General features: G+C 31.9%; 1 protein-coding gene across 2 annotated transcripts in view; it reads left to right on the forward strand.

The window, feature by feature from the left end:
- LOC145296808 (nuclear inhibitor of protein phosphatase 1-like) overlaps nucleotides 1-25,201 on the forward strand; it is a 103,167-nt gene that overhangs the window by 53,878 nt on the left and 24,088 nt on the right. For both annotated transcript variants that reach the window (XM_080142892.1, XM_080142893.1), the window contains 2 exons: nucleotides 1,459-1,679; nucleotides 3,289-3,433. In XM_080142892.1, the coding sequence (XP_079999018.1) occupies nucleotides 1,459-1,679; nucleotides 3,289-3,433 (366 nt within the window). The remainder of the gene's footprint in view (nucleotides 1-1,458; nucleotides 1,680-3,288; nucleotides 3,434-25,201) is intronic.

Raw genomic sequence — 25,201 nt, forward strand, 5'->3', positions numbered from 1 at the left:
AGCCAATCAAATTACCTGGAATTTAATAATAGTAGCATAAGGAAGCGGTTAGTTTTTATGCATAAGAAGCATAATGGGTAAATATTCCAAGTATGAGGAAAAAGATAAACCCTAACGGTTTAATCCTGATAATGAAGCTAATGTAGCAAAGTTCCTGGTGATGCCTGGGAGTGTTAGAGTAGATATTTTAAACAATGTGAAATCAACCTTTACCTTCTCAAATGATGACTCTTTTGATATTTCAAATAATAATTTAGGATATTAGAAAAATGAGTGAAATTGAATTCTAATTACTGGAAAACGGGCATCAGGTATTGGCAGGTAGTATAATCATTTTAGATCCATGTGTAATGTCTGTGTTTGTAATCCTATGTTTTTTATAGAGGCAATAATCATCTCTATTTTATTAATAGAGGAAACAAAAAAATAGTGAAACGATTTGGATCTAGGTGTGTACAAATGAAGTTACAATTGAAATATCCACTTAAGGTTAGAATTTGTAGTGAACGGAAAATTTTATTTAAAATAGGTTTGGTTTGGTTGTTTTTTATGGCATATCAACCCTTTTGGATTTAATGTAGAATCCAGTCATTTTGGTAAAAGTTTTTGTGCTTAAAGTTCTTTTACGTTTCTAAGTTTTTGAGATGAGGATTGGTTATTCATATTATTTGGATTCATCAGACTACTGTTCTCATCTTGAGTGTGATTTTCATAACATTTCAGTCAGTATAACCTCCGACCTTCTTCAGGTGTATCTTGTCGAACTTGGGAATCAATTGGTGTTTGTTTCTGTCGAACTTGGGAATCAGTTGTAAAAAGTGATATTCTCCTGAAGGTTGAAGGTTCAATTCTCAGTGTGGGCAACCGAAAAATACAACTGCGAATTACTTAGGACCTCTATCCAGTCATGGCTGATGAAACAAGAACACGCTACCCCTGTGAAGTAAAAGGATTCTGCTTAAAATTCCGTCCAAATTTCCGAGTTCAACAGAAACATTCCCAAGTTTGACAAGATACACCTGGAGAAGGTTGGAGGTTATATCGACTGAAATGTTGTGAAAATCACACCCAACATGACACCAGTCGTCCGATGAATCCAAATAATATGATTGAAGTTTGTTATATCTTCAAGTATGTATTCATGGTATGTAGTTTGCTTGTTTTGTAGATGAAATTGTTTGTTCTCTCTTAACCCCTCTATTCCCCTCCTCCCATCACTTATTTCACCATCTAAAACATTCAATATGCAAACAACTAAACAAACAAGAATGTTAGTGTGTTAGTATTATATACATTTTTGGTATGTAAAGTTTATCATCCATAGTCTGAAAATAATAAAATTAGTTTTTGTAGAATCAATATCACTTAGAAAATTATATTAATTATATAAGTATATCCTTATAATAAAAAAAATCTTGATGTTTAAACCCTGTAATATTCTTTTTATTTATTTTTTAGCTCATGGCACATATATTGGTCATATTCGACTCGAATCAAAAAAACCTCAACAAGTTCCCATCGATAGCGAAATACACTTTGGTGCCTCAACACGAATATACATGATCAGAGAACGTCCGCAGCCTGTCAGTAATCTTGGTGGTTCTGAAGAACTCGAGAAGAGAAATGATGATATTGAAGGCGGCCTCTTGGGACTTCCAGAATCAGAGACAGAATTAGATGTAAGTGAACTAATCTCTTTTATATTAGTTTTCATTTAAGCAATAACATTAACAGTAGAATGGCATAATAACCAAAATTTGTCATATTCAGCTAAGAATGTCTTCCGCAATTAGCGGTCAATTGTGAAAATCAATTTCTTGTGTATTGTACACCTAAAAAAAATGTAAGTTAACATATAAAAAATTGTGAAAAATGATTTTCTTTCATTGAAAATTTTGAATTTTATTTTATTTTTATAACAAATGCTATATTATATTTCTCATGAATTTGTATATATGTGGGTATGTATCTTTAACCAACATTTTAAAATCTATATATATAAAGTAGTAGCGTTCGTGTGTGTGTGTGTGTACAACTCTCCTATAGCCCACACCACTGGACCGATCATGACCAAACCTAGGATGATAATGGTTCCCCCTACCTAAGGATGGTGCACACTATTTTTCAAGGTTAAGGTCATGGTCATAGCCTATGCATATATATATTCTCCTACAGCTCACACCACTGGACCGATCATGAGTAAACCTGGCATGATGATGGTTTCCGACCTGGGAATGGTGCAAACCATTTTTCAAGATCATATTTAGTGTGGCTCTTCCTAAACTCCGCTATCTAGGGATGGTGCACACAAAGTTGGAGTTCGGCAACATTCCGGGAGCTGTCACCATGGTGCCGACCAACTTCTTTGTGAATTTGAATCAGATCACCCTCTTCCACCCCCTCCTCCCCTCAACTAATTAAACAAATGTTAATTATTGTGATTCTTTGTAATTGTTTCAATTTTTATGTGTAACAATATCAGTGTCATCTTTGATATAATCTATTTGCTTTAAAGTTCATTGTTGGATTTCAGCCACTTCAGAAGGTAGTTAAAAATTTTTTTAAACACCTTAAAAAATAATTGCTCTTACAAGATCTACTTACTGCAAAGTCCTGTATGAAGCGCGGGTATCTTTGCTAGTACGGTATATATCGATATATATATGTATGTATGTATGTATGTATGTATGTGTGTGTGTGTATGTATATATATATATATATATATATATATATATATATATATATATATATATATATATAGTACAGTCAAAAGACATTCATATAGCTGTCTAATTTGTATAACTTCTTTTAAAATAGTCTATAATTTATGTTTGTGGTTATTCATTTGTAATTTTACTATGCTATTTTCCCTCAATACTTATAATAGTTTTGTCAATATTATTAGGTTGGTGCAAAAACAATATCGTTTTCTCACATACAATATTTAGGTTGGCTCAGACATACCCTAAGATTGGCTCCAGAGAAAATTGCCAACCAAATCCTCCAAGGAACCCCCTGATGAAACAAAAAAAAATGAACTGGAAAACTCAAGAGAGATTTGATTGCACCGGGAAGAAACTTCAAATCTAAGTAAGATGTTGGATTGTGTAGTAAAGAAATGGCAGTGATTAACAACATAGAATTCTATCAGCATAAATATCTTATTTTAATTAGTCAATTTGTTTTTATAATAGAGCTTTCTTTAGAAATTGTCTGTTAGATTTACCTGGACAACACCGCAAATTCTTGCTAGTTTGTTACTAATTGTAATTTCCCTTAACTTTTCAGAACTTGACTGAATTCAACACAGCTCACAATCGAAGAATAGCTTCCCTTGTAGATATTCCTGACCACGGTGTAGCAAATCCTCTGAAGAGAAAACGAAAAAGTATACATGTTATATTTAGAGATGAAGATGAGGTTATCAATCCAGGTATGTTCAAAATACTTTTCAAATTACTTCACTTCAAAATATTGTTTAAATTGTTTCAAAGTACTATCTTCTATCTATAATAACAAAAAATAATAAAATAATAATAATAAAAAAAAAAAATAAACTAACAAGTATTTCTCTATCATTTTTATCTTTCTTTAATGGTCAAAAATGATAAAAAAGGTGTTTAATTATTTTGATTTATGATATTGATTTCATGAGTGTATTTGTTTGCAAGTTAAAACCTATTCCAACGATAAATAATACGGTGTTTGTTTAGAATTTCTCAATATTAAAAAAAAAAGAAGAAAATTTGTATGATTTACATACATATGATGGAAAGAAAATATTGTATTCCAAAAATCATTTAAATTGATCAAGTAGTTTTATTTTTTATAAAGAAAATCATTTTTAAGTCAATTTGGTTTTTTTTTATGCCCCCCCCCCCTCCTGTTAAAAATCACTTTCTAAAATCTCACAAGTTTCAATTTGGTTTTATCATCCTTGTTCCTTCAGCCCGTTCCTATATAGTGGAATGAGTGCATGTAAACAGTTTATATAACAGATGTCTCTTTAATATTGTGATATAGACAGTGTGTAACGTCTAGTGGTTAAAATGTTCTTCTAGTGTTGCATTTATGTGTGGGTGTTTCACATATAATAAAGCAGTTTGTTAACATGATGTGTAGCACACATGCAAAGAACATACCTCTCTCCATTCTGCCTTTGTTTCTTATTATTCAAGTTCATTTCCCTCCAAAGGAAACCAAAGACCAATAGGTTATATATTTCATATAACTTTATTCTTAACTTCCCATCGGAGCTGCAACATCTTTCAAGTTGCACTGGTTGAGCAGTAGAGGACAGATAAAGCAGTGCTGCATTATATGATCATCTTCACATTTGTAGATGGCTAGGTCAGTTTTATAGCCTAGTTTTGTCGTATCAATTCCCATTCTCGGGTGACTGAATTTGTAGAGGGTGAGTGCTGTGTTCTCTAGCCATCTAATCTACAATTGTAATCTGGTCTCTTCCTAAAATGTTGTGAAGCGTTTGACATGGTTGAGAAAGCTTCCCCTTGCCTCACATCCACGAATGAGATGGTGTTCGTCACTGGTAGCCTTTGTGATCTCTACTCAGCTGGCAACTTCCTTTCTCAAATCTGCATAGACTGTGCCAATGAGGAGATGCAGGTTGTTGTAATTCTGCCATGAAAGCTCACAACATTGCTTACATACATAAAATTTGATAAACATCTATATATATAAAAGCGAAAATGTATATGTATGTACGCTTTTCCTCAATGTCCACAAAAGGCTTCTTTCAGAGAAGCGCTCGCTCACTTCGCAACTTCTTAAAACTTTTTATATCATCTATAAATTGTAATATCTCACACTTAACCACGGAGCTCGCCTGTCTATTTAATTTTATTGACTTTCAAACGTTAATTATTCTACATTTCCCGCATCAGCATGCGTTACATTCGGTTTTCGTTATAAACAAAAAGTGAAACTCTACTATAATCAATGGCCGAAAGCCAGTGGTCTCTAGAGAGCTAAGTAACGTTTGTTCAATGTCGACTTCGTCATATCATTCAGCTTTGTTCAATGTCGACTTCGTCATATCATTCAGCTTTCATTTCGAGACGAGACACTCCCCCTAATAAACAGGGAGTGGATTTTTAAAAACAAACAAACCGATTTATTCACCTCATTCAAAACTGTCGCGCACAAAATGCTAACTGCTGAATACCTATCGCCGTCACGTCAATCAAAAATGCGCACCTGTTTTTTTTTTCACACTTTACTATTTTCCAACTGCGCGTCATCAAGGCTTCGTTTTTTTTTTTCATAGGCACCTGTTTTTTTTAACATTTTCGGGTTTTTTCACACACACCTACAAACACCCGGGCAGCGCCGGGTACCCCTCGCTAGTCTATAATATAAATCTCACCTGTCTGTTTAAATGTATGTATGTATCTGTTTGTATGTCTGCCTAAAACTTTCGACAGAGGTGACGGATTTTCATGAGATCAGTATCATTTTGAAGCATGACCCTTTAGATGACAAATATCGAAAAATTGTCCAAAAACATTAATTCCTTCACCCTTAACTGGGCACTTTTCTACAGCAAGGAGTTGATTTTTTGCCGATATTTTCAAAAGTTATCCCCTCTTTTCGGATTGTTTAGCTCAAATTTAAACCTCCGTCACTTCCGGCAATGGACGCAACAGCAAATACGTCATGTTTTTCTTTTCACATTCTTTTCCTTCTTCACGGTACAGGTTCAAGCCTGTTTGCCTACTACCACTTTTTTCTTTTGCTCAACACACATCTCCAAACACCTGGGCAACGCCGGGAACCCAGGCTAGTTATATATAATAGACACTGACTCATTACTTTGAAATGGCTCAAACAATAGATGCATTTCTGCTACAGAAATACAAGTGAAAACTTGCAATTTTCATGTTACAACTGCTGAAGAAAACAAAAAGCAATATATGGAGGATGCATTTATTGCCGGTATCATCTTGACAATCCCAGAGCCATATAAAATAACTAGATCTTTAGAACAAAAAGAAAAACACTTACATATGACAATAGTCAGTGCTATGATAGACTCTAGTATTGTAGTAAGTATCACAAGAAAATGAAATTTTTTTGTGATCTCTAAATAAAAAGAACGTATCATTCTGGCAAACTAATAAATGTTGAAATTGTTGGTGAGTCAATAGCTGATATCTAAGCAAATTCTGACATGGTAGTTGAATAATAATCACAAACCTATTCATGGACTTGGTAATAGGAAAAGACATCATAAAGGAGCACAATAAAGTGATGATGAAATTTAATAGACCAGAATATGAACTCATTGGAATCATCATAAATGGTAACTACTTTTCGCTGGTGATGTTCTGTTTTTTTCCACTCTTTTCTCGCCTCTCCTTTAGAACAACTCCAATCATCAAAATCACTACTCTACATATAACTAATGCAATCCGCTACCCTCATAACAGACTCTTCAAATACAAATGAAAATCTACTTACGTGTCTTCAATTTCATCTTGAACAAAACCGAGACCTGTACGTATCTTTCAACATGGCCACTCCAACAAAATCTGCTTTTCTGCACACATCTCCCTAAACTGCATCTAATTAAGTAAGCACAAACTTTTTGTAACCCATGTTTCACTTTTAACCATCAACCTTATGCCCATATGTGTCTACAATCAGGCACTGAAACAACAGTCAATTTGCGAGATATAGCTTCCAAAACTATTGGTGGAAAAGATGTACCAAATCTATAAACCCAGACAATACGTTCAAATCATGTACATATAATTTTGAAAATCCTATTAATGAAAATAAGAGGCCTCTAATCTCTGAAACAAAGGAAACTGATGCTCCTGGTGAGGTTGACAAAAAAAAAAATAGGTCCTTGTTTATGTTAGTGATCTTTTAAACCCACACATTTCAGGTAAAAAAACATTATTATATAGTTATGTTTCGGCAAAATACAGAGATTTTGTAACTTGATAGAGAACTACCACCTGCCCATCTTTTTAATACTTGTTGAAGGGGAAAATGTAAAAATATATCATTACTAGGATTTGTAGTTCTGTCCCATCTGATGCTTTGCTGCATCTTTTGGAGCATACGTAGTTATCTCCCCTTCTCCGTATCTGGACAAAAGCTTGGTTTGCCATGTTGGATGATTTCATTTGTTAGTTAACCTATTTCAACGCTTATCTTTGTTTTTTTTACATTACAATGTAATAGATTTTAGAGGGCAAGTCCATAACTCCCCACTCATTCCATGGAAAAACAAAAATACCAAAAAAAAAAAATATGATGTACATACCCGTGATTGAAAGAAAATATTGTATATCAAAAATCATCTAAATTGGTCTAGTTTTATTTTAATAAAGAAAATCAAATTTTAAAATTTGCTAAATAACGCAATTTTGCAGAACAGGGGAGATAATTCCAAATAATTCAAGCTTTTTTTGCAAGATTTTAGAAAGCCTTTCTTAACATGAGTCTTGGATTACAAATTCACATTAATCGCATAAAACTGATTTTCTTTATAAAAATAAAAATGCCAGATAAATTTATGTAACTTTTGGTGTATGATATTTTTTTCTATTACAAATAGGTACGTCAGAATTTTTTTTTTTTTTTTTTTGTTTTTTTTCATTGAGTTATGGATTAACACTGATTTAAAAAAAATTTTTACATTGAATTTCAACGGTTATGTGAATAGGGTTCAATCCTCAGTAGAATCATACCAAAGGTTAAAAAATGGTTCTTTGAAGCTTTGCCATTACAAGGGGAGGATCATTGGTTTTATTTATTTTCCTCACATGGTGGGAAGAGTAGCCACAAGGTCAGGAAAGTAAGATTTAAAAGGTCAGTGCTTTAGATGAATAGTAATGTGGCCGAACAAAAATTACCTGGGTAGCCTCATCAGCATTCCCCACTTGGGACACCAGGTGATTAGCAATAAATTAAACCTTTCTCAAAAAGTGAGAATGTAAAACCTGAGAGAGTGGAACTCCTAGAACTGCACAGGACTGTACCTTAAATGGGTAGAACAACTCTTTTCATAGTGCTCCTGTAGGCATGGTCCCAATAATCTAAGTGGCAATATGCCTTGTTTATAGTGAATAAGATCTAAAAAAAAAATTAAAAAAATGCAATTATTTTCAAACTTTGGTATGCGTTACACATTGATAAGGCTGCTGCTGATTTTTTTTTTTTTCTCAGAATAAACTAAAATTACCTGCATAATAAGTAAATACCACCCAGAAGGAAATAACGATTAGTCATAAACTAATCCTTTTTCAAGGAGAAGGTAAAGCCTGGTAGGGTGGACTTCTTAAAACTGCATAGTATGATACCGCAAACAGTGAGAGAATAAGGCCACCTCAGCAAAGACTGCTCATGATTTTATCAGTTTAAAAGTTCAATTGTAAGTGGAACAATCCAGTAAAAGGTGTGACACTCTCCCTTACATCTCAAAACAGTAGTCACCAAAAATGAAACCTTATATCATGCTGTTTTTAAATCAATAATCTTATTTCAATCAGAATATAAATATATTGTGCAAGTTCTCTAAAATTTGTAATTATTTTGGTTCATATTTGGAATTCGAAAAAAAAAAAAAATATATATATATATATATATATATATATATATATATATATATATATATATATATATATACTGAAAAATTTTATGATGTACATACCCATCATGGTATGACGATAACATATTCCAAAAGTCACATAAATTGATCCAGTAGGTTTTTTTTAAACTAAGAAAATCAAAAAAGTGATTAATAATTTTTGAATACAAACAAAATCTCAGTAATCGAATTCAGTTATCGCCCTTGAATTTTAACAGAACACCATAGTGACTTCATCCACTCTCATTGTTATATTTGCTTTTCTTAGTTAAAAATAAAAATACTTGATCAATTTACCTGATTGTTGGAATATGATTTTTTTGTAAAGATTTTTCTGTATTTTTATTTTTTAATTTAGTCAAATTCTAAATAAGAACCATTACCCTTTCATCATTATTTCTTTTTTCACTAACGTGTCACCATTTATCAAGTTCTTAAGGCTGTTCGATGATAAGAATTAATGGATGCTACATAGAGAGTGAAATAATACCATTATGATTGGTAATGATGGTGGTGATTGGGCAGAATTTGATTATTTAAGAAGAATGCTCAACAAAAATTTGTTCATATTAGACTTGAAAACGACCATATTGTAGTTAGCCAAGAAATAGCCCCATGGTATTGTGTCCTATGAAAGAAGTTTCATTTAGTTTTAGGTAGAGAGAGAGAAAGGAAAGAAGGACAAGTAATGACAGTGGTTGTAGTGAAATGAGTTTTTGTTGTGAATGTTTTGCAGTGTGAAACCATAGATTGAAGCTCAGTTGAGCACATGCCATGAAAATTCTAATAGAGTAGAAAAAAACTTGTGAGAAAGAGATAATAAAGAGGAGGAAAGGACATCACTCACTAGATTTCAAAGCTAGTTTTGTACTTTGTAAGAAAAGATTCTCTAAAGCAACTCCTCTCCAGATATAGCAACAGTACTAATTTATTCTTAAAATGATTTACATAAGAAGTATGTATTATATATCTGTGCTTAAATCAAAACGCGGATTCCATGAACAAAGCTTCTTTCTTAGAACTGCACGCCTGTGGAACTCTGTTCCGTCTGCCTGCTTCCCTCCGGACTATAACTTGGATGTCTTCAAGTCTAATGTTAACAAATTCCTAATGAACCGCCCCCTTAAGTAAACACTTCATCAAATCTCCACACTAACGTAATGTACTTGCAATAACCCTTATCCCTGAGTGGCTTCCGGGCCTTGATAAGTGGTGATCACTGTGTAAAAAAAAAAAAAAAAAAAAAGTATTAAACATTATTAGGCAATTTATTTAAAAGACATATTAGTGTATTGGAAAAAATCTAATTGTGTGATCGATTTAGTTTTTTTCAATCTTTTTGATCAATACATTTTCAGTGAAAGAGATCTTAATAAACGTTTGGTGTCTATTTTATTTTAAAATAGGGGAGGTTATTTGTATAAAATAAGTATTTATTTTATACTGAATTATTTCCCTTTAACTATTTCTCTTAAATACATTTTAATTTCTTTGATTTTATTTAATTCTATGATGCATAAAAAAATGATATTTAAAAATGCCAAAATCAAATTACTGATCATCACTTATTAAGGTGAAAATTTTTAATTTGGGACATATTTCATCATCTATTGTTTAGAAATAAAAAAATTACTTAGATTTTATCTGTATTAATCCCCCCTCCCCTCCAAGATCTATTGAATTCAAAGAGACTGGTAAAAAAACATGGCTGTCTCCTTTTTCATCAAAGTGCTTTGCATAATGTTTCTGATTTTTTTTTTTAGATGAGGATTGATAATTTGTATTATTTGTATTATTCAGACTATTGGTCTCATCTTGAGTGTTATTCTCACACTGTTTTGGCTGATATAACCTTCGACCTTATAACCTGTATCTTGTCGAATTTGTACGGAATTTCAAGCAGAAAGCATTATTTAATCCGGTGTGTGTGTGGGGAGGGGGGGGGTAACATGCTCCCGTTCTGTCAGCCATGACTGAGTAGGTGTCTTAAGCAATTCACAATTGTATTGTTAGTATCATCCATGCTGAGGATTGAACCTTCAGCCCCAGAAGAGTGTCACTTTAAACTGAATTTTACTTATAGTATTTTATCAGTTAAGCCAAGATGAGAACAGTAATGCGAATATTACAGTTCTGAATTTTTTAGATGAGGGTTGATTGTTTGTATTACTTCTTTTGATCGGACTATTGTTCTCATCTTGAGCCTTATGTGTGCAATTTTTCAGTCAGTGTAGCGTCCAACCGAGCATAGATATCAGAAGTATATGAGAACCTCTAATTATAAAGAAAAACAAAAATTTATACAACTCCTCCTTAAAATTTCAACAAGAGAAGGGAGATAATCCTGTCAAACTTTATTAAAGTTACTTCCCTTTGTCAACCAAATTTGTTTTCACACATACGAAATCACGGTTAAAAAAATTAAAAATAACTTCAAGAATACAAAACCATCTATGGAGCCAGTAACCTTTCTCCTTCTTTTCTAAGATGGCTACCAGTATGTCGGAGGCTACACTGATCGAAACGTTGCATAAATAACACTCAAGATGAGAATAGTCTGATGAAAATAAGTAATACAGAGTCGTCTGAATAATCTAAATAATTCAAGCTTTGCATAATATACATAGATTAATACTCTGAAGAAATTGATGTTTATTGTTTTAAAATTTAATTTTCTATTTACATGAAATTATTAGCTATGTGCACATGTTTCTATATTTGTGTGTACAGTATTTACTTCTAAACTAATTAACTGATCATTATGGATTTGGGAACACAGTTGCTAGGTGTAATGTGGGTGATATTTAGTTTAATGAAGTTTTATGCAAAGGGAGCAATAAGGGAGTGGAGCACCACTTGGAAATTCAAATACTTTTGATCTTTTTGTGAAGATTCAAACATTTCAGTTTTGCATTGAATTTCATCCATCGTCATTAGACACCAATTCAGCAAGATTCTTTGAATTTCAGTTTCTTTTTAAAATCTATTAAGCTTAAACCTTAAATTATCTTGATTTTCTACAATCAATATCATGTAATGAATTTTGATAAAAATTAGAATAAGTTTTCTAGGCATAAGGTTTAGAATCACATCTTAATTTTAATCTTTAAATAAATTTTATATAAAAGTGATGTAAAAATGTTCTGTTTGATGAATTAATTTGACCTGTTCTGGGATGAGTATTTTAGTGTGTGTGTGTGTATATATATATATATATATATATATATAATTGTGTGTGTGTTAGGGTATGTTGAAAAGAAATCAAGTACTTAATCTTAAGATGCAAAAGCTAAATTGCAAATTATTTTTTTAAAACTATACATTACAGATTCCAGAAATTTACCATGGTTTCATTGACATGAGTAGAACTAGGTCTCCATGAACCCATGTTGCACAGAATATCAAAGAATTTGAGGACATGATTATTTTCTAGTTTTTGAATTTGTCAATTATATTAGGAAAACTAATGTGATGTGGTTAGATAAACAATATGTCATCTATATATCTAAATCAGTTAGAGTTTGGGGATAAGATAGATCTGAAGGGGCCATTCTCTGCACAATAACTTAGATGGTCTAAACTTCTCAGTTTATTGAAAACCAACAAATAAAAAGGATCTTATAAATTTCTACTCCAACCACAATAACAGAATGTAATTATAAGTTTGTTCCTCAGATCTTGTAGAATTTGCAGCCCTGCTTACCTCTGCAATGAAGAAACCTATATTGACAACACTTATCAAGTTGTAATTTTTCATTTACAATACCAAGCACAACACCTGATACTACAAAAATCCTCCTTCAAAATAATACAACTAGCTCAAATAACACTAACAAGATTGACAAAAATAAATCTTAAATAGTTCTTTCCAATAGTCCCATGTCTATTTTCTTACCAAAACAATTCAAATCTGGCATAAAAATAGTAAAACAATTAAGAATCTACTCAACACAAAACCCAACCCTTGCCCCCATACCCCAAGGACACATCTTCCTTAGCTGACATTTAGAAAATAAGATGTGCCTCATGTCTAATGTTTTGTATTGGTGAGATGGCTAGAAATATAAAATCCTGCATTTATGAAACCTGAAACAGAGCAATTCCACTTGTATCACAGCCACTTTTACTCACAATTGTGACTTCACAAACTGCACCCTCTTCAAGATTGAATTGTTTCTCCCATGCTGCATGTGTATCAAAAGTGCAGCAATCCTTCTACCGTCACCATCTAATGTAAACCGTAGACTCAGATTTTAATCCTTAATCAATTATTTTTTCCTATGTTTTGCGTAGTGGTGGGACGATTAATCGGAATTGTTAATCATAAGAAGCGTGTATTTTGGAGGGAATCAGAATTGCATCGTTAAAAAATACCTTAGATTTACGATTCTTTCATATTTTTATGTTGAACTGTTTGAAGTGAGATTAATGCTGTCAAACATTTATGATAAAAATGTCAGAATTTTTCATAACATATTTAATATGATATACAAGAATTTTATTAACTACTTTAAAGGTAATCTTTATTTATCTTAATGAGTTTTCTTATTTCGTCACATACATAGGCGCTGTCTGTCTGTTTTGAAACTTTGATGCCTATGATTAGTTATCTGTTTGCACTAGGTATGGGCAATTTAATGGCTGCTTCGGTGGAGGAGGACATGGTTTTTAACGCCGGCTCATCATAATAACTTTTTTAATTTTTTATTGTGTTTGAAAGATTATAGTTTAAAGTTAATTTCTCCAAGAAAAAAGTGTGTGAAATAAAAAAAAAAATACATGGAATAATTTTATCTCAAATCTGAAAAACCCTACATTTCACATAAAAATTCGTTATGGCAATGATTGTGTTTACATTTTTCTGGCAAGAAAATATAAGTTTTCTAGAATTATTTCCAAGTTAAGTATTAAGTGAAAGTCTTAAGATAATGAATTAATACAATAAATGTACTTAACTTTTGCTAAAAAAAGTAATAATTATTCAAAAATGTGACACTGGTAGGAACAAGACTTGTTTATCGTATCAAAAATAAAACTCTGGTGGCAAAATTCAAATATGTATGGAAGGACAAATTAGACATAATTTATTTCTTTATTTAACATTATTCCGGCATACCGAGCGACTTTTTTTTTCTTTTTGAGTCGCAGACCCCATTTCCTTCATTTAAAAATGCATAAAAGTTAATTGAAAAAAAAAAAAGTTAGCACCATTATTTATTAATATTAATACAGAATTACAATTGGTTAAGAAAACAATTTTTTTTTTTTATTACATTTTCACCCCAAACAAGGCACATTGCCACTTTGTTGTAGGGGGCTACTATTATAATTATTGAAAAAATTACACACTAAAAAAATACAAAACTAGGTTTAAATTTATCAGAATGTTTACGTGAAATTTAAAGTTGATAAACACAAACAGGTGGGTAGTTGAAAAGAGGAGGAGGTGGGCAAAACAGACTGGTTTTCTTTTCAACTCTGTGCATCCGTACTTACTGACATGCAACGTTAATATAATTTTTACCATTTTTTAATTAAATTATTTTTCTATGTTCCTGTTTTTCAATTTAATTTTTTTTTACTTTATTTTCCAAGATTATTTGAACATTATTTTACGTGGATGATTATACGTTCTTGCGTGCAATGGGAATATCAGAATATTACATGTAAAGATTACATTAAAAATGTAAGCGTAAAAAAAAAAGTAGAAATAATTTTTGCAATTATCATTTTTTTGTGTGAAAATATTAAATAAACAGTGCTTGATTTAGTGATAATATCGGTAGTTCGAGAAATTAATTTTTCTTTGAGTTATATTGATTTCATCAATACAGACTTTAGGGACTTTTCTCGTAATGTTCCTGTAAAAATGATTTTTTTTTTATTGTTACAAATTACGATGCTTTATTTACATAAAAAAGCAAAAATAAATTCTTGCGTTTTTTATTTACTACTGAAAACCATAACTTTAGTAAAGGTATTTTTTGCTTAAACAAAATAATACGTTTTCACTAAGATAAAAAATAATTAGTTCATTATATTCCGCGATCATTATTTGATAAATACTGAAAATTTCATTAAAATTGGTTAATTTGGTTAATTTCCTAATTTTTCGTGAATTTTTAAGTAAAGGGAGAGGGTCAAAATATTTATGCATTTTGAGCATCGACATTCATTTCGCGCCTGCCCCAGCACCATCACCTCCCTAATGGAAACAGAATTTTTGTGAAATGGTAAATGTGGGCGCGTTACTTACGGAAAAATGGTTAATTAAACTGCAGAAGCACCTGTTAATGGAATACCCCTTCCCCTCAAAAAAAGAACGAAAAACATAAAAATGTGTTTGGTGCTTATGTTTTTGCAAATTGCTCGTGGAAACTTTATTTTTTGATCAATTAAAAAAGCATTAAAAACCATGTAAGACAAAAAAACAATAAACCACATTTTTTTTTTTAACTTTCTTATTAAAAAGTTTCCTATACGATGTGATAAGACTGCACCCATTCGCACACGAATGTATCCTGCAAGAAAAACACTACCGAAGGGGTTCATACCATGCAAACGGTAAATTTGCGGTGGGTATGATTATCAGATTCGTTGTCAACGACCTCGAATACCCTTAAAAACCAAATTAGAGTGATGATCAGTGTTCTGTTGTTGTGTAAGGTAACATTTACCAAACCAATTTATTTAGATTACAAAAATAATATTATTGTTAAAAATATTTTTTAAAAAGTTAAATAAATAAATAAGAATACTTTAAGAAAATTGAATATAAAAGGATAAAAATTTAATCAAAGATGTAGTTATTTTTAAATTTCATTTAGAAATTATAATATTCTAGAAAATGGAATAAAAATCAGTTAGCGATTGAAGCTGCGAAAAAAAAAGTTAAATTTTAAAGAGTTATCAAAGATAAAGAGAAAATAAAACAAAAAAAATGAATATCAAAAGATAAACAAAACATGTTATTCTCCTTAAAATTTGATGTTATTGTATTTTATGTATTTTAATATATAAAATAACTCCTGAAATTGATTGTTATTAATTTCATGGTGCATGTTTAATTCACGGTTAAAATATTTGTTTTGACTTTTGTCTTCAATGAAAGAAATTTTGCGAAAAAAATCAAATCGTTTTCGAAATTCCCTTAATTGTATTTCCACTTTTTCGCTGTACCAAATTTTTTCACTACACAAAAACTTTCGATTATATAATGGTATATTTCAAAACAACAACTCCACGAGAATCGGAATCGTTAATCAACATTTTCCTGGAATAGGAAAAAATTCAGGAATCGTCCCAACACTAGTTTTGCGGTACTTGTACAGTTTAATCAAGACATTAAAAAATGAAAATATCGAAAAAAAGGTTATATTGTACGTATCTGTTTTGAACTGAAGATCTCCAAAAAAAATTTCATTTAATTTGATCGAGTAGTTTGTTTTTTACAGTGGAAAAACACGTTTTTATGACAGTACATTGAAGGTAGACATCTTTGAATTTTTACATTTTTGTTTGGATTTTTAGAACACACCATTGGGAGATAATTTAAAGCGCTAGCACTCCCTTCCCATCTTTAATACTAGCTTTTCTTCCTAAAAATCGAACCTTTTGCTTGGTATCATAACAAATTGTTTTTCGCTGTAAAAAAAACAAACTACTTGATGAAATTAAGTGAAATTTTTTTCTGAGAACTTCATTCCATAACGGATACGTACAATAGAAACTTTTTTTTCGATATTTTCATTTTTTAATGTCTTGATTAAACTGTACAAGTACCTGTTTTGCTGCTATTTCAATAAATTTAAAATCTTCACTTTTTCTGAAGACGTTCATTGATCTGAATGAGACTGTAAATCTCTAGTTTTTGATGATTTCTTTGTTGTGTTTAATTTGTTTTTCTGTTTGTCTTTACATATATATATACAAGGCTCTACGGACAAACTTATCTTTAGTTGACCTTTGACAACTAAAGATTTTCGTTAACTAGCCAAATAGAAAAGTTACTAGCCAAACCCACATGATTTTTAGAATATGACATCTTTGTTCCATGACGAGTATGTTCATCATAAAGATTTTTTTCTGTATTTTTTTTTTAATAAGTGTAATTCTAAATATACGTCGAACGAATTTTATGCTGATACTTGAACACATAAACATTTGAATTTCCTTAGATTTTTTTTTTAAACAGCGTTTGATAAAAAAGTATATTGTTTTGTTAAACCTTTTATTGTTTAAATAATTTAACTTTGCTCATTTTATTTTAAAAAAAAGTTGAAAAGATATTTTTCGCTCAGTAGTGAGCTTTGCAAGAGTGTCGCTGAAAGAAATACAATCACCAAAAGATAAGCGTTTCATTATTTCTAGTCGCCATTTTGAAAAGTCACTCGCAAATGCAAATATTTATCTCACAATGTAGAGCCCTGATATATATATATATACATTTTTTTCCTTTAAGGGTGTCAACGTAAAAGGAATAGACACAAGTTGGGGGCTGAAACAATTGTACGCAAGGTGTTACCAACGAAAGACAAACTTTCTGAAAATGAATAAATATTTGTGTGTCTATTTCATTTTAACATGGTATCGTTTAAGAAAAAAAATATTTATAGCTTTAGTATCATACTATTGAGCTATCTAAATGAGAACTTTATTTCTTCATATGTAATCCCTACACCAGTAGTTAAATTACATATATTTCTGGTCTTAAAAATTTTTTAAATTTAAATTGTCATATAAACGGTGCTTTTTAAACTGGACTTTCTATATATTTTCACACAAGTGCACACACTGTATCGGACTTTAAAATCTCCACCTTGAAATTCATCTGAGGATGTGCCAAGTATTAACACTAGTATGGCATGATAGAGAAAAAAAAAACACACTTTCTGAAGAAGAATCTTTTATGATTTGAATTCAAAAGAATTTAATTTTAATAAACAATTATGTTTATTAAAATTAAATTCTTGCATTTGTCTGGTCTTAAAAAACCTTTAAATTTAATATTGTTATGCATTTTGAAGCCAAACAATAATGCATGTTTTTTTATTTGTAAAAAATTATTATTTTAAATTAATTTTTGGCGTAGATACTTACTCATAGACGTTTTTCTATTTCTTGTCAAAAGCATTTTGTCTTCAGTGAAAGTGGTCACCTGATGTTATAGGATTCAGAGTTCGTATGTGAACTGGCTGTACTATTTGGAATGGAAATATAGTCCCTCATCTTTTAAACACTGAATTTTAAATTATGAATTTTGAAATCAAATAACGATGGTAGATTTTTATTTTAATTTAAATAGAATTTATTCTAAGTTCATAATTTTTTTTTTTAATTGAATAAAATATTTATTTCAAATTTTTGATTTTTGACAGTTTACTCTCTCTTTCTCTCTATATATATATTTAAAAAAAAAATTTTTTTGTGTATATCTTGCTCCGATGTGCAGACCATTTCAATCATATTATATATCATCAGGCAAGAAAAATTAAGATACAAAAACTGAAAAGGTTCAACACCTTTTCAAATTTTGAGGAGCAAAAATTTGCCATGAATGGCGATGGGTGAAATTAAAGTTCTTATCGTAAGAAATTGACCACTATCAAGACCCTTGTTGAAATTCAATTATTTTCAATTTTTGGATAACTTCCCACCGAAAAACTATATATATATATAATGTCGTTTTTTGACGTTCAACTATATATATATAAAAACATTATTTTTGCATCAATATTTTTTACTTATATGGTCCTGGGACAATTAATCGGAATCGGGAATCAGAACATTTATATCTATTTTCCGATGCCGAAAACAATTCTTTTAATTGACTTTTTTATTTGATTTTGTTTAAAGCAAAATCTATAGCTGATAGTGATGATTAAATAATAAAATATTTATTGATTTTAAACAAACAGTAAAACTAAAATTGTATCAGAATCTGTACTTTAGTATGGAATTGGGAAAATAATATTGGAATTGTCCCATCACTAATATATATATATATATATATACCACATACAGTACTGTTTCGCTGTTTCACAGCTCATCAGTGTGATTGAGAAGTGATACACGAATTACCATTAGTGTGTGTGTGTGTATATATATATATATATAAGTAGGTTGTAGTTTGCTTGAAGCATTGTTGAAGAAAATTATAAGGTAAAATTAAAAGCCAAGAACAATGCGAGATTTTTTTTTTTATATAGAGTAAAATTAAATGCAAACAAAAGAAATATAAGAAATAAAGTTCTTTTTTTTGTTGTTTGTTTTTTCTTTTTCACACAAATTTTAACTCTAAACAACAGTAATTTTTTTTTTCTGTTGTATTCAATGGTGATATAAATCTCAGATTTATATACGCAATGGTAAACTATGATCTAATATAAATACCAGTATTTATATATAGATAGTTTAATTCCAACCAAATAAAAAAAGCTCTACGCAATAGAGAGTAGAGCTTTTTCTATTTAAGCCGACGATGAAAGATGAATTGCTGTTTTTCTCTTCTTTTTATTTTTCGATCCCATTTGACTGGAGATCAACTTCTCTTTGGACTACTGCACTCTCCGAAAAAAACAATTTCCATTATTTCGTCTGCTTTGGAAACTTTCCAAGTGGACTATATGCGTAATTAAACTGGACTTAATTTTGGACGACATTCTCTCTAAAGAACTATTTTCGCCTTTCGGATTACCTTGAAAGAATTTTCATGCAAGCTGAAATATTATGCACAGTTTTTTGTTTTTTTTGCATATTCCACTTTTTTTTTATTTGTTTTTCTTGGCAATTTATGACTACAATAAATTGCGGTTTCACTTAATGCCATAACTAGCCAATTCTAACATTGCTACAAATATAATTTGCTGATTTCATTCTGTTCTCTGATGAGAAGAATAACAAGAATAACATTCTTTGAAACTCCGGACTTTGTAAATTGTTTTTTGGAGTATTCAGTCAAACAATAAATTTTGATGGTAAAGTTCAACTTACAATTTTAATTTTCTTTCTCTTATATAAAATTATAAATAATTATTTTTATTGAGGAATTTGAAATGATGGCTAAACATTAAAACAAATAACATTGGATCTTAAAAACATGAACTACATATTTTTTTTCTTTTTTATGTAAATTGCTCCCTGTAAAGCATGAAGCCACTTGATGTAAAGAGCTAACATAAATAAGTAAATAAATAAATAGTACTTCAAGTTAAAAAATCAGCCAAGTTTGAGATGGATAGCTTCTGATCCAGAAAATAATAATTCTTCTCCTTTTTTGGAAACCTCCCTCATGAAACGTGAGGACTTAAGAACAATAAAAATAGAAAGTATAAAAAAAAGAAAATAAAGTATAAATGCGAATAAAGAAAAAAAAGAAATGTTTTATGGAAATAGTGAAGGTAGTAACCTTTTCTTCTGGCAGTTTTGTCCTCATAACTTTTGTGCAATTGATACGTGTGTTATAGATAATAGTAGCATTCCTTTTTAACTGTAGATAAAACTTGTTTTTATTACTGCATTAACAGATTCACCCTACATTTATTGCATTTCAACCTTGTATCATACATGGAGAAAATCAAGTCTTTGTCATTATTACGCAATCAAATGAAAGTTTTGAAGTTTTATTCATACCCTTGTAGTTACTTGTCCAAACTGTGGGCTTGCTGCTTGAAGTTAAAGCTTTTATTTACATTTTCCAAAAGATCTAATGGAAGACAGAAGAAGTGTATTCAATTTGATCTTTGTTTCAAATCACTGACCCTTCTTATTTCAGTTTCATTAACTTGACAGTGGCTGATGTTTCATTTCTTGTTATTCTTAACTAACCATTATATATATTATTGTGCTTATTCAACAAATATCTGACACATTGTCTGAGTATCAAAACATAGTATGTATCCCATCTCCTCCCACCCATGTATGGGTTACATAGCACAACTATGCCTGCAAATCTGCCTAAAAGTCATCCAAATCTGTTTACATTTGGGGAACAAAAAACAATGATGTTGATATTATTTGCAGCTATTTTCAACATCCTGAGAAATTCATACAAAAGTTGGTGACCTTAATTACACCCACTAACTGGTTGAAGGACAAAGGCAGCCAACTTAAGATATTGATTAAAATTGTGAAGAAAGACATGGAACTAGTAGCAAGCCGGTGCATTTGTGGTGTTGGTTGCTGAAACCAGGAATGGTTGATGTATGTTGAGCAGCGTGGGTAAATCACTTTGTCACACGGTCACAAAATAAGCCAGCAACTAATCCAATATAATATGTTCTCTTTGGTGAGATTTCACATTATGGATCCATCTGATTATGAGTCTATCATTGCAATGCAATCGAATAAGAACAAGAAAGGACTGGGTGAAGGCACATATAACACAATGCCCTTCTTGACACAGCTGCTATACAACTTACTCCGGATGTAGAGGGGGGCAGCTCATTAATAGGTAGAACTGTATTATAATATAAATTCCTTTATTTATACAAACATTATTACTAAGCTTAGTTTGGTCATGGTCGTGGTTATGGCATTCATCCAGGGCCAGTTGGGCCAGCTTTTTCCAACAAGTTCACCACATCCCAAATACTGATTGACCACGCACAGCAATCCAAGGCTGCTTATGCTATGAGTGAAAGCTATTCACAGTTCCAGCAACAAACCCTGTGAAAGCAAAGGACCAGAATCAGTTCAGCATTCTGTGTTACCGTCTTGAGTTAGATTTTGGGTTGGCCAACATGATGTTTCTTTCAGCCTGATGGTGGTGCTGAGTCGATGATTTCACAGAGGAAGTCATCTGTGTGTCAACAATGGGCATGGCTGAATTAACAAAGGCTTCTGGAAAGGAGAGATTTTTGGAGGAAGTGGATAATGCAGTAAGCATGAACTGTACTGTTGAAGATAAACTGTTGCCAGTGGACACAGAGGAGGCACTGGTGGTCAAATATCTCCAGTTTCCGTAGGTCACTTGCCTGCATAGGCCAAGGTTCACAGAATGATGCGCATGAGGACCTGGTAGCTTCTGACTTTAGTGCTCAGCCTTATTTCTTTATGAGACCAGAGCTGCAATCCACAGAATGTGTGAACATAGCTGGTGCGGTTAAGAATGTCTTCCACCCCTTGGCCTGTTTTAGTGATGATCAAGCCAAGATATTTGAACCAATTGACCTCTTCAAGGAGTTTCCTGTCAAACACAACCAGCTGTTTTTTATTTGGAAGGGGGTAGCTTTGTCTTATTGACATTTATCTTCATGCTGACCTTTGAATATCAGTGAAGCTTTCACCTAATATAGCAATATCATCAGCATAGTAAAGATCTGATATCTGTGGACTACAACTTACTGTTACGCCAGAAAAGTTGGTCAGAGTGTTCAATTTGATCCAGTCAATGATGTAATTGAAGAGTATGCGCGAGAGAATGTATCCTTGTAGGACACCAGAGTGAATGTCAAAGAAGCATTACTCCTGACTATACATGCAAACTTTAGTGCAGGTGGAGAGATAGTAGGATTTCATTAGGTTGGGAGCATGCCATCAGAATTCATGACCTTCCAAAAAGTCCTACAGTCAACAGTCAAATCCAGCAATGAAGTCAATGAAGCAGATGATAATTTTTTGCTGGTAGTTCCAACTCTGGTCAGTACATCTCCGGTCTGGGAAAAATCCACATTGGTTTGGTCTTGTCCGTGTGTCTCTTTGGTTTTGAAACTGCTTCAACAGGATGATAGAGAAGATTTTTGCCTTGATACCAATAAGTCTGATACCGCAATAATTACTGCAATAGCGTTTATCAATGGCATCGTTCCAGTCTTGAGGGAGTTTTTCGGTTTCCCAGACATGAATGAAAGTTTGGTAGAAGATGGAGACCAATACGTCTGATTGTTTTACAAGTTTTTGATGACGTCTAGAATTTTGTTGTCAATAATGTGTGTGTGGGGAGGGGGTTATGCAGTCATAAATCGCAGAAGGAACAGTTGGTATTCGAAGGGTTTAATTGGAGTGATTAAGCAGTAAGGTGAACTGATCATTTTAACATTGGAGGCGCTCATCAAAATTTATGATAGGCTCATCTTGTTTATAAAAATTTACTTCGCTGTTGCCTCCGAATGGTTTCATGATTAATCGAAGAATGCTGTACAGCTTGTATCACCTACTGACAAGGCTTGCTCTATGTGTTCGGTAATTTTCTGCCAGTAAATCTGGCCAGCTCTCACAAAGCAGGCAATTTCGTGACACAGTTAGCAAGAGTCATCGGAGCTTGAACATCGAGCTGGTTTGTTTGCTTTGTGAGCTCAATTCTGCAGCCTGATATCCAACCTGCCACGTTTTTTGGTGGTGTCAAAAGTGTGATGAGTTACTTTGAAAGATTGCCAGAGGTTTTCAACATGTGTCAATCGCTTGAAGTGCTTCAAAATATAATATAGTATGTATCCCTTCTCATGGTTGAAATGGTTGGATAGATGGTTTTCAGTACCTTCAGACTTGAGCCATGATACATCATATTTCAGCAGCCGATGAATCTTCTGATTTGTCTTTAGCAGTAGACTTAGTTTTGCATGAACCATGACATCTTCGGAACTGTTGTCAGTGCCAATTTCTGCCTCACGGTACGCACAACAGTTTCAATTGATATGAAGGTCCAATGAAGCTAGATATTGATCGAGATCTCAGCTGAAACATGTATGCATATATGTAGCCTATGATGCTTGTATAAATAAAGGAATTTAGTAAGTTATAAAAATATGTCAATATATATAACTTACTACATAGCTCTACTTGCATATTGAGCACTGTCAAATAAATACTGAAAATCTTTGCATAAAATATATCTCCTTATAACATTTTATATGGATACATGAAATAATATGTATGCACACATGCGATTATTTGTACACAGTTTCAAGTTTGTAGATTTAATACCTTAGAAGTAGTTAGCACATACGCACACATCTGTTTTATTAACTAAATTGTCACTTGCTCTGTCCTAGGCCTTAAGTTTGGCATAAATACTCAATGAAACATAGAAAAAAGAAGAATGGAAAGGGATTTTTATTCACCCCCTCACACTGGTCACCACTTTTTCTCTTTTTTTTGTGCGTGTGTTTTTTTTTACACAGGAATCACCATTTATCAAGGCCTGGAGGCCACTCGAGGATAAGGGTTAGTGGGTATACATTAGTCAATGTGATTATAGCGTAGTAAGCATAAGTAGTGGAAATTTTGTAACTTGGATTACTAGAGGGACGGTTCATCAAGAACTTGTTTATGTTGGACTTGAAGACAATCAGACAAACAGGGAAATGGAAGAGAGTTCCACAAGTGTGCAGTTCTAAGAAAAAAGCTTGGTTCATGGAATTTACATTTAGGTTTAGACACAGATAAAGAGTGTGGGAAATTAGTGATAGCGGTTTTGGCTAGATTAGTGTTTTTTGTGAAAGTTTGGCGAGGGGAGACCGTAGATTGGTGCTTGAAACCAATTGCTGCCACAACTACGAAGATCTTTTAATACACTTTGATCTTTTCCGACTGACTGCACTCAATTGAATACATTAGATGCAAGATGCATCTTTTTATGAAATGTCTCTACTATGCAGAGAATGCAACTTAGCAATTGTATTCTCTGCCTCTTCATAACAAGACTTAATCTTGTAAAGAGTTTATTGTCTGAAGGATTTCTTTATCAATGGCTTTTATCCTATTTTATGCCAAATATTTTTCAGAGACACCTTTGTTGGAAGACGTCTTACTGTTTGTTTATTTTGGCAGTATCCTTACACGTGTCAGCTGCGTATGTAATGGTTCAAATGACTATTGACTGGCACAATCTCAATTTTGTTTTCAAGGTGAACTTCTTAAGTTACCATATTGATTATGACAAAAGTGGAGAGTCTGGTTAAAAAAAAAAAAAGCCAACTCCGAACACCACAGTCGATTTAAAAAATAAAAAAACAAATCTCTGACTCCTTTAAAAATTGCTGAGTTCCAAGTTCTACTTCAGAGATAGGGAGACGCGTCTGAAAAAAAAAAAAAATCCGATTATGGATTCAGTTTAAATACTTAACTCCTGTAAAAATTGCTGACCTATGGCTCTGACTCTTCAGAGTGGAAAATAGCTTAAAAGAAATCTTAAATTTCTAGTCAGTTTTCTATATTATCCTTCTATTTGTCTGTCTGTTCATTTCACTTTTTTGTGGAAACTACTGGCCAATCTGGCTGGAATTTTGTATGAACCTTTTTTATAATGAGGTGCAGCTAACTAAGTGTTATGGTATCTGATCAATGCACAGCCAGAGATTAATAGGGATTGAATGCAAAAATGAACATTAAGTTAACTATAATCAACCAATGATTTGGCATAAAGTATATTTATTATTTAATAGGAATTCATTGAAATAAGTATTATTTTTTAATTTATTTTTTTAATTTATTTTATTAATTTATTTTATTCTCATCTTTTTAGTTGTTGTTTCATGATGTTTTGGCCTACTATTCCTCTGGCCTGCGTCAAGTGGTAACAGCAACAGGATAGGAACTCCGAATCTCCTACGAGGGGCGTGCAATAAGTAATGCCCCTGACCA

Source organism: Euprymna scolopes, chromosome 17 (assembly GCF_053919585.1).
Source record: "Euprymna scolopes isolate OS-2025 chromosome 17, ASM5391958v1, whole genome shotgun sequence".
NCBI classification, from domain to species: domain Eukaryota; kingdom Metazoa; phylum Mollusca; class Cephalopoda; order Sepiida; family Sepiolidae; genus Euprymna; species Euprymna scolopes.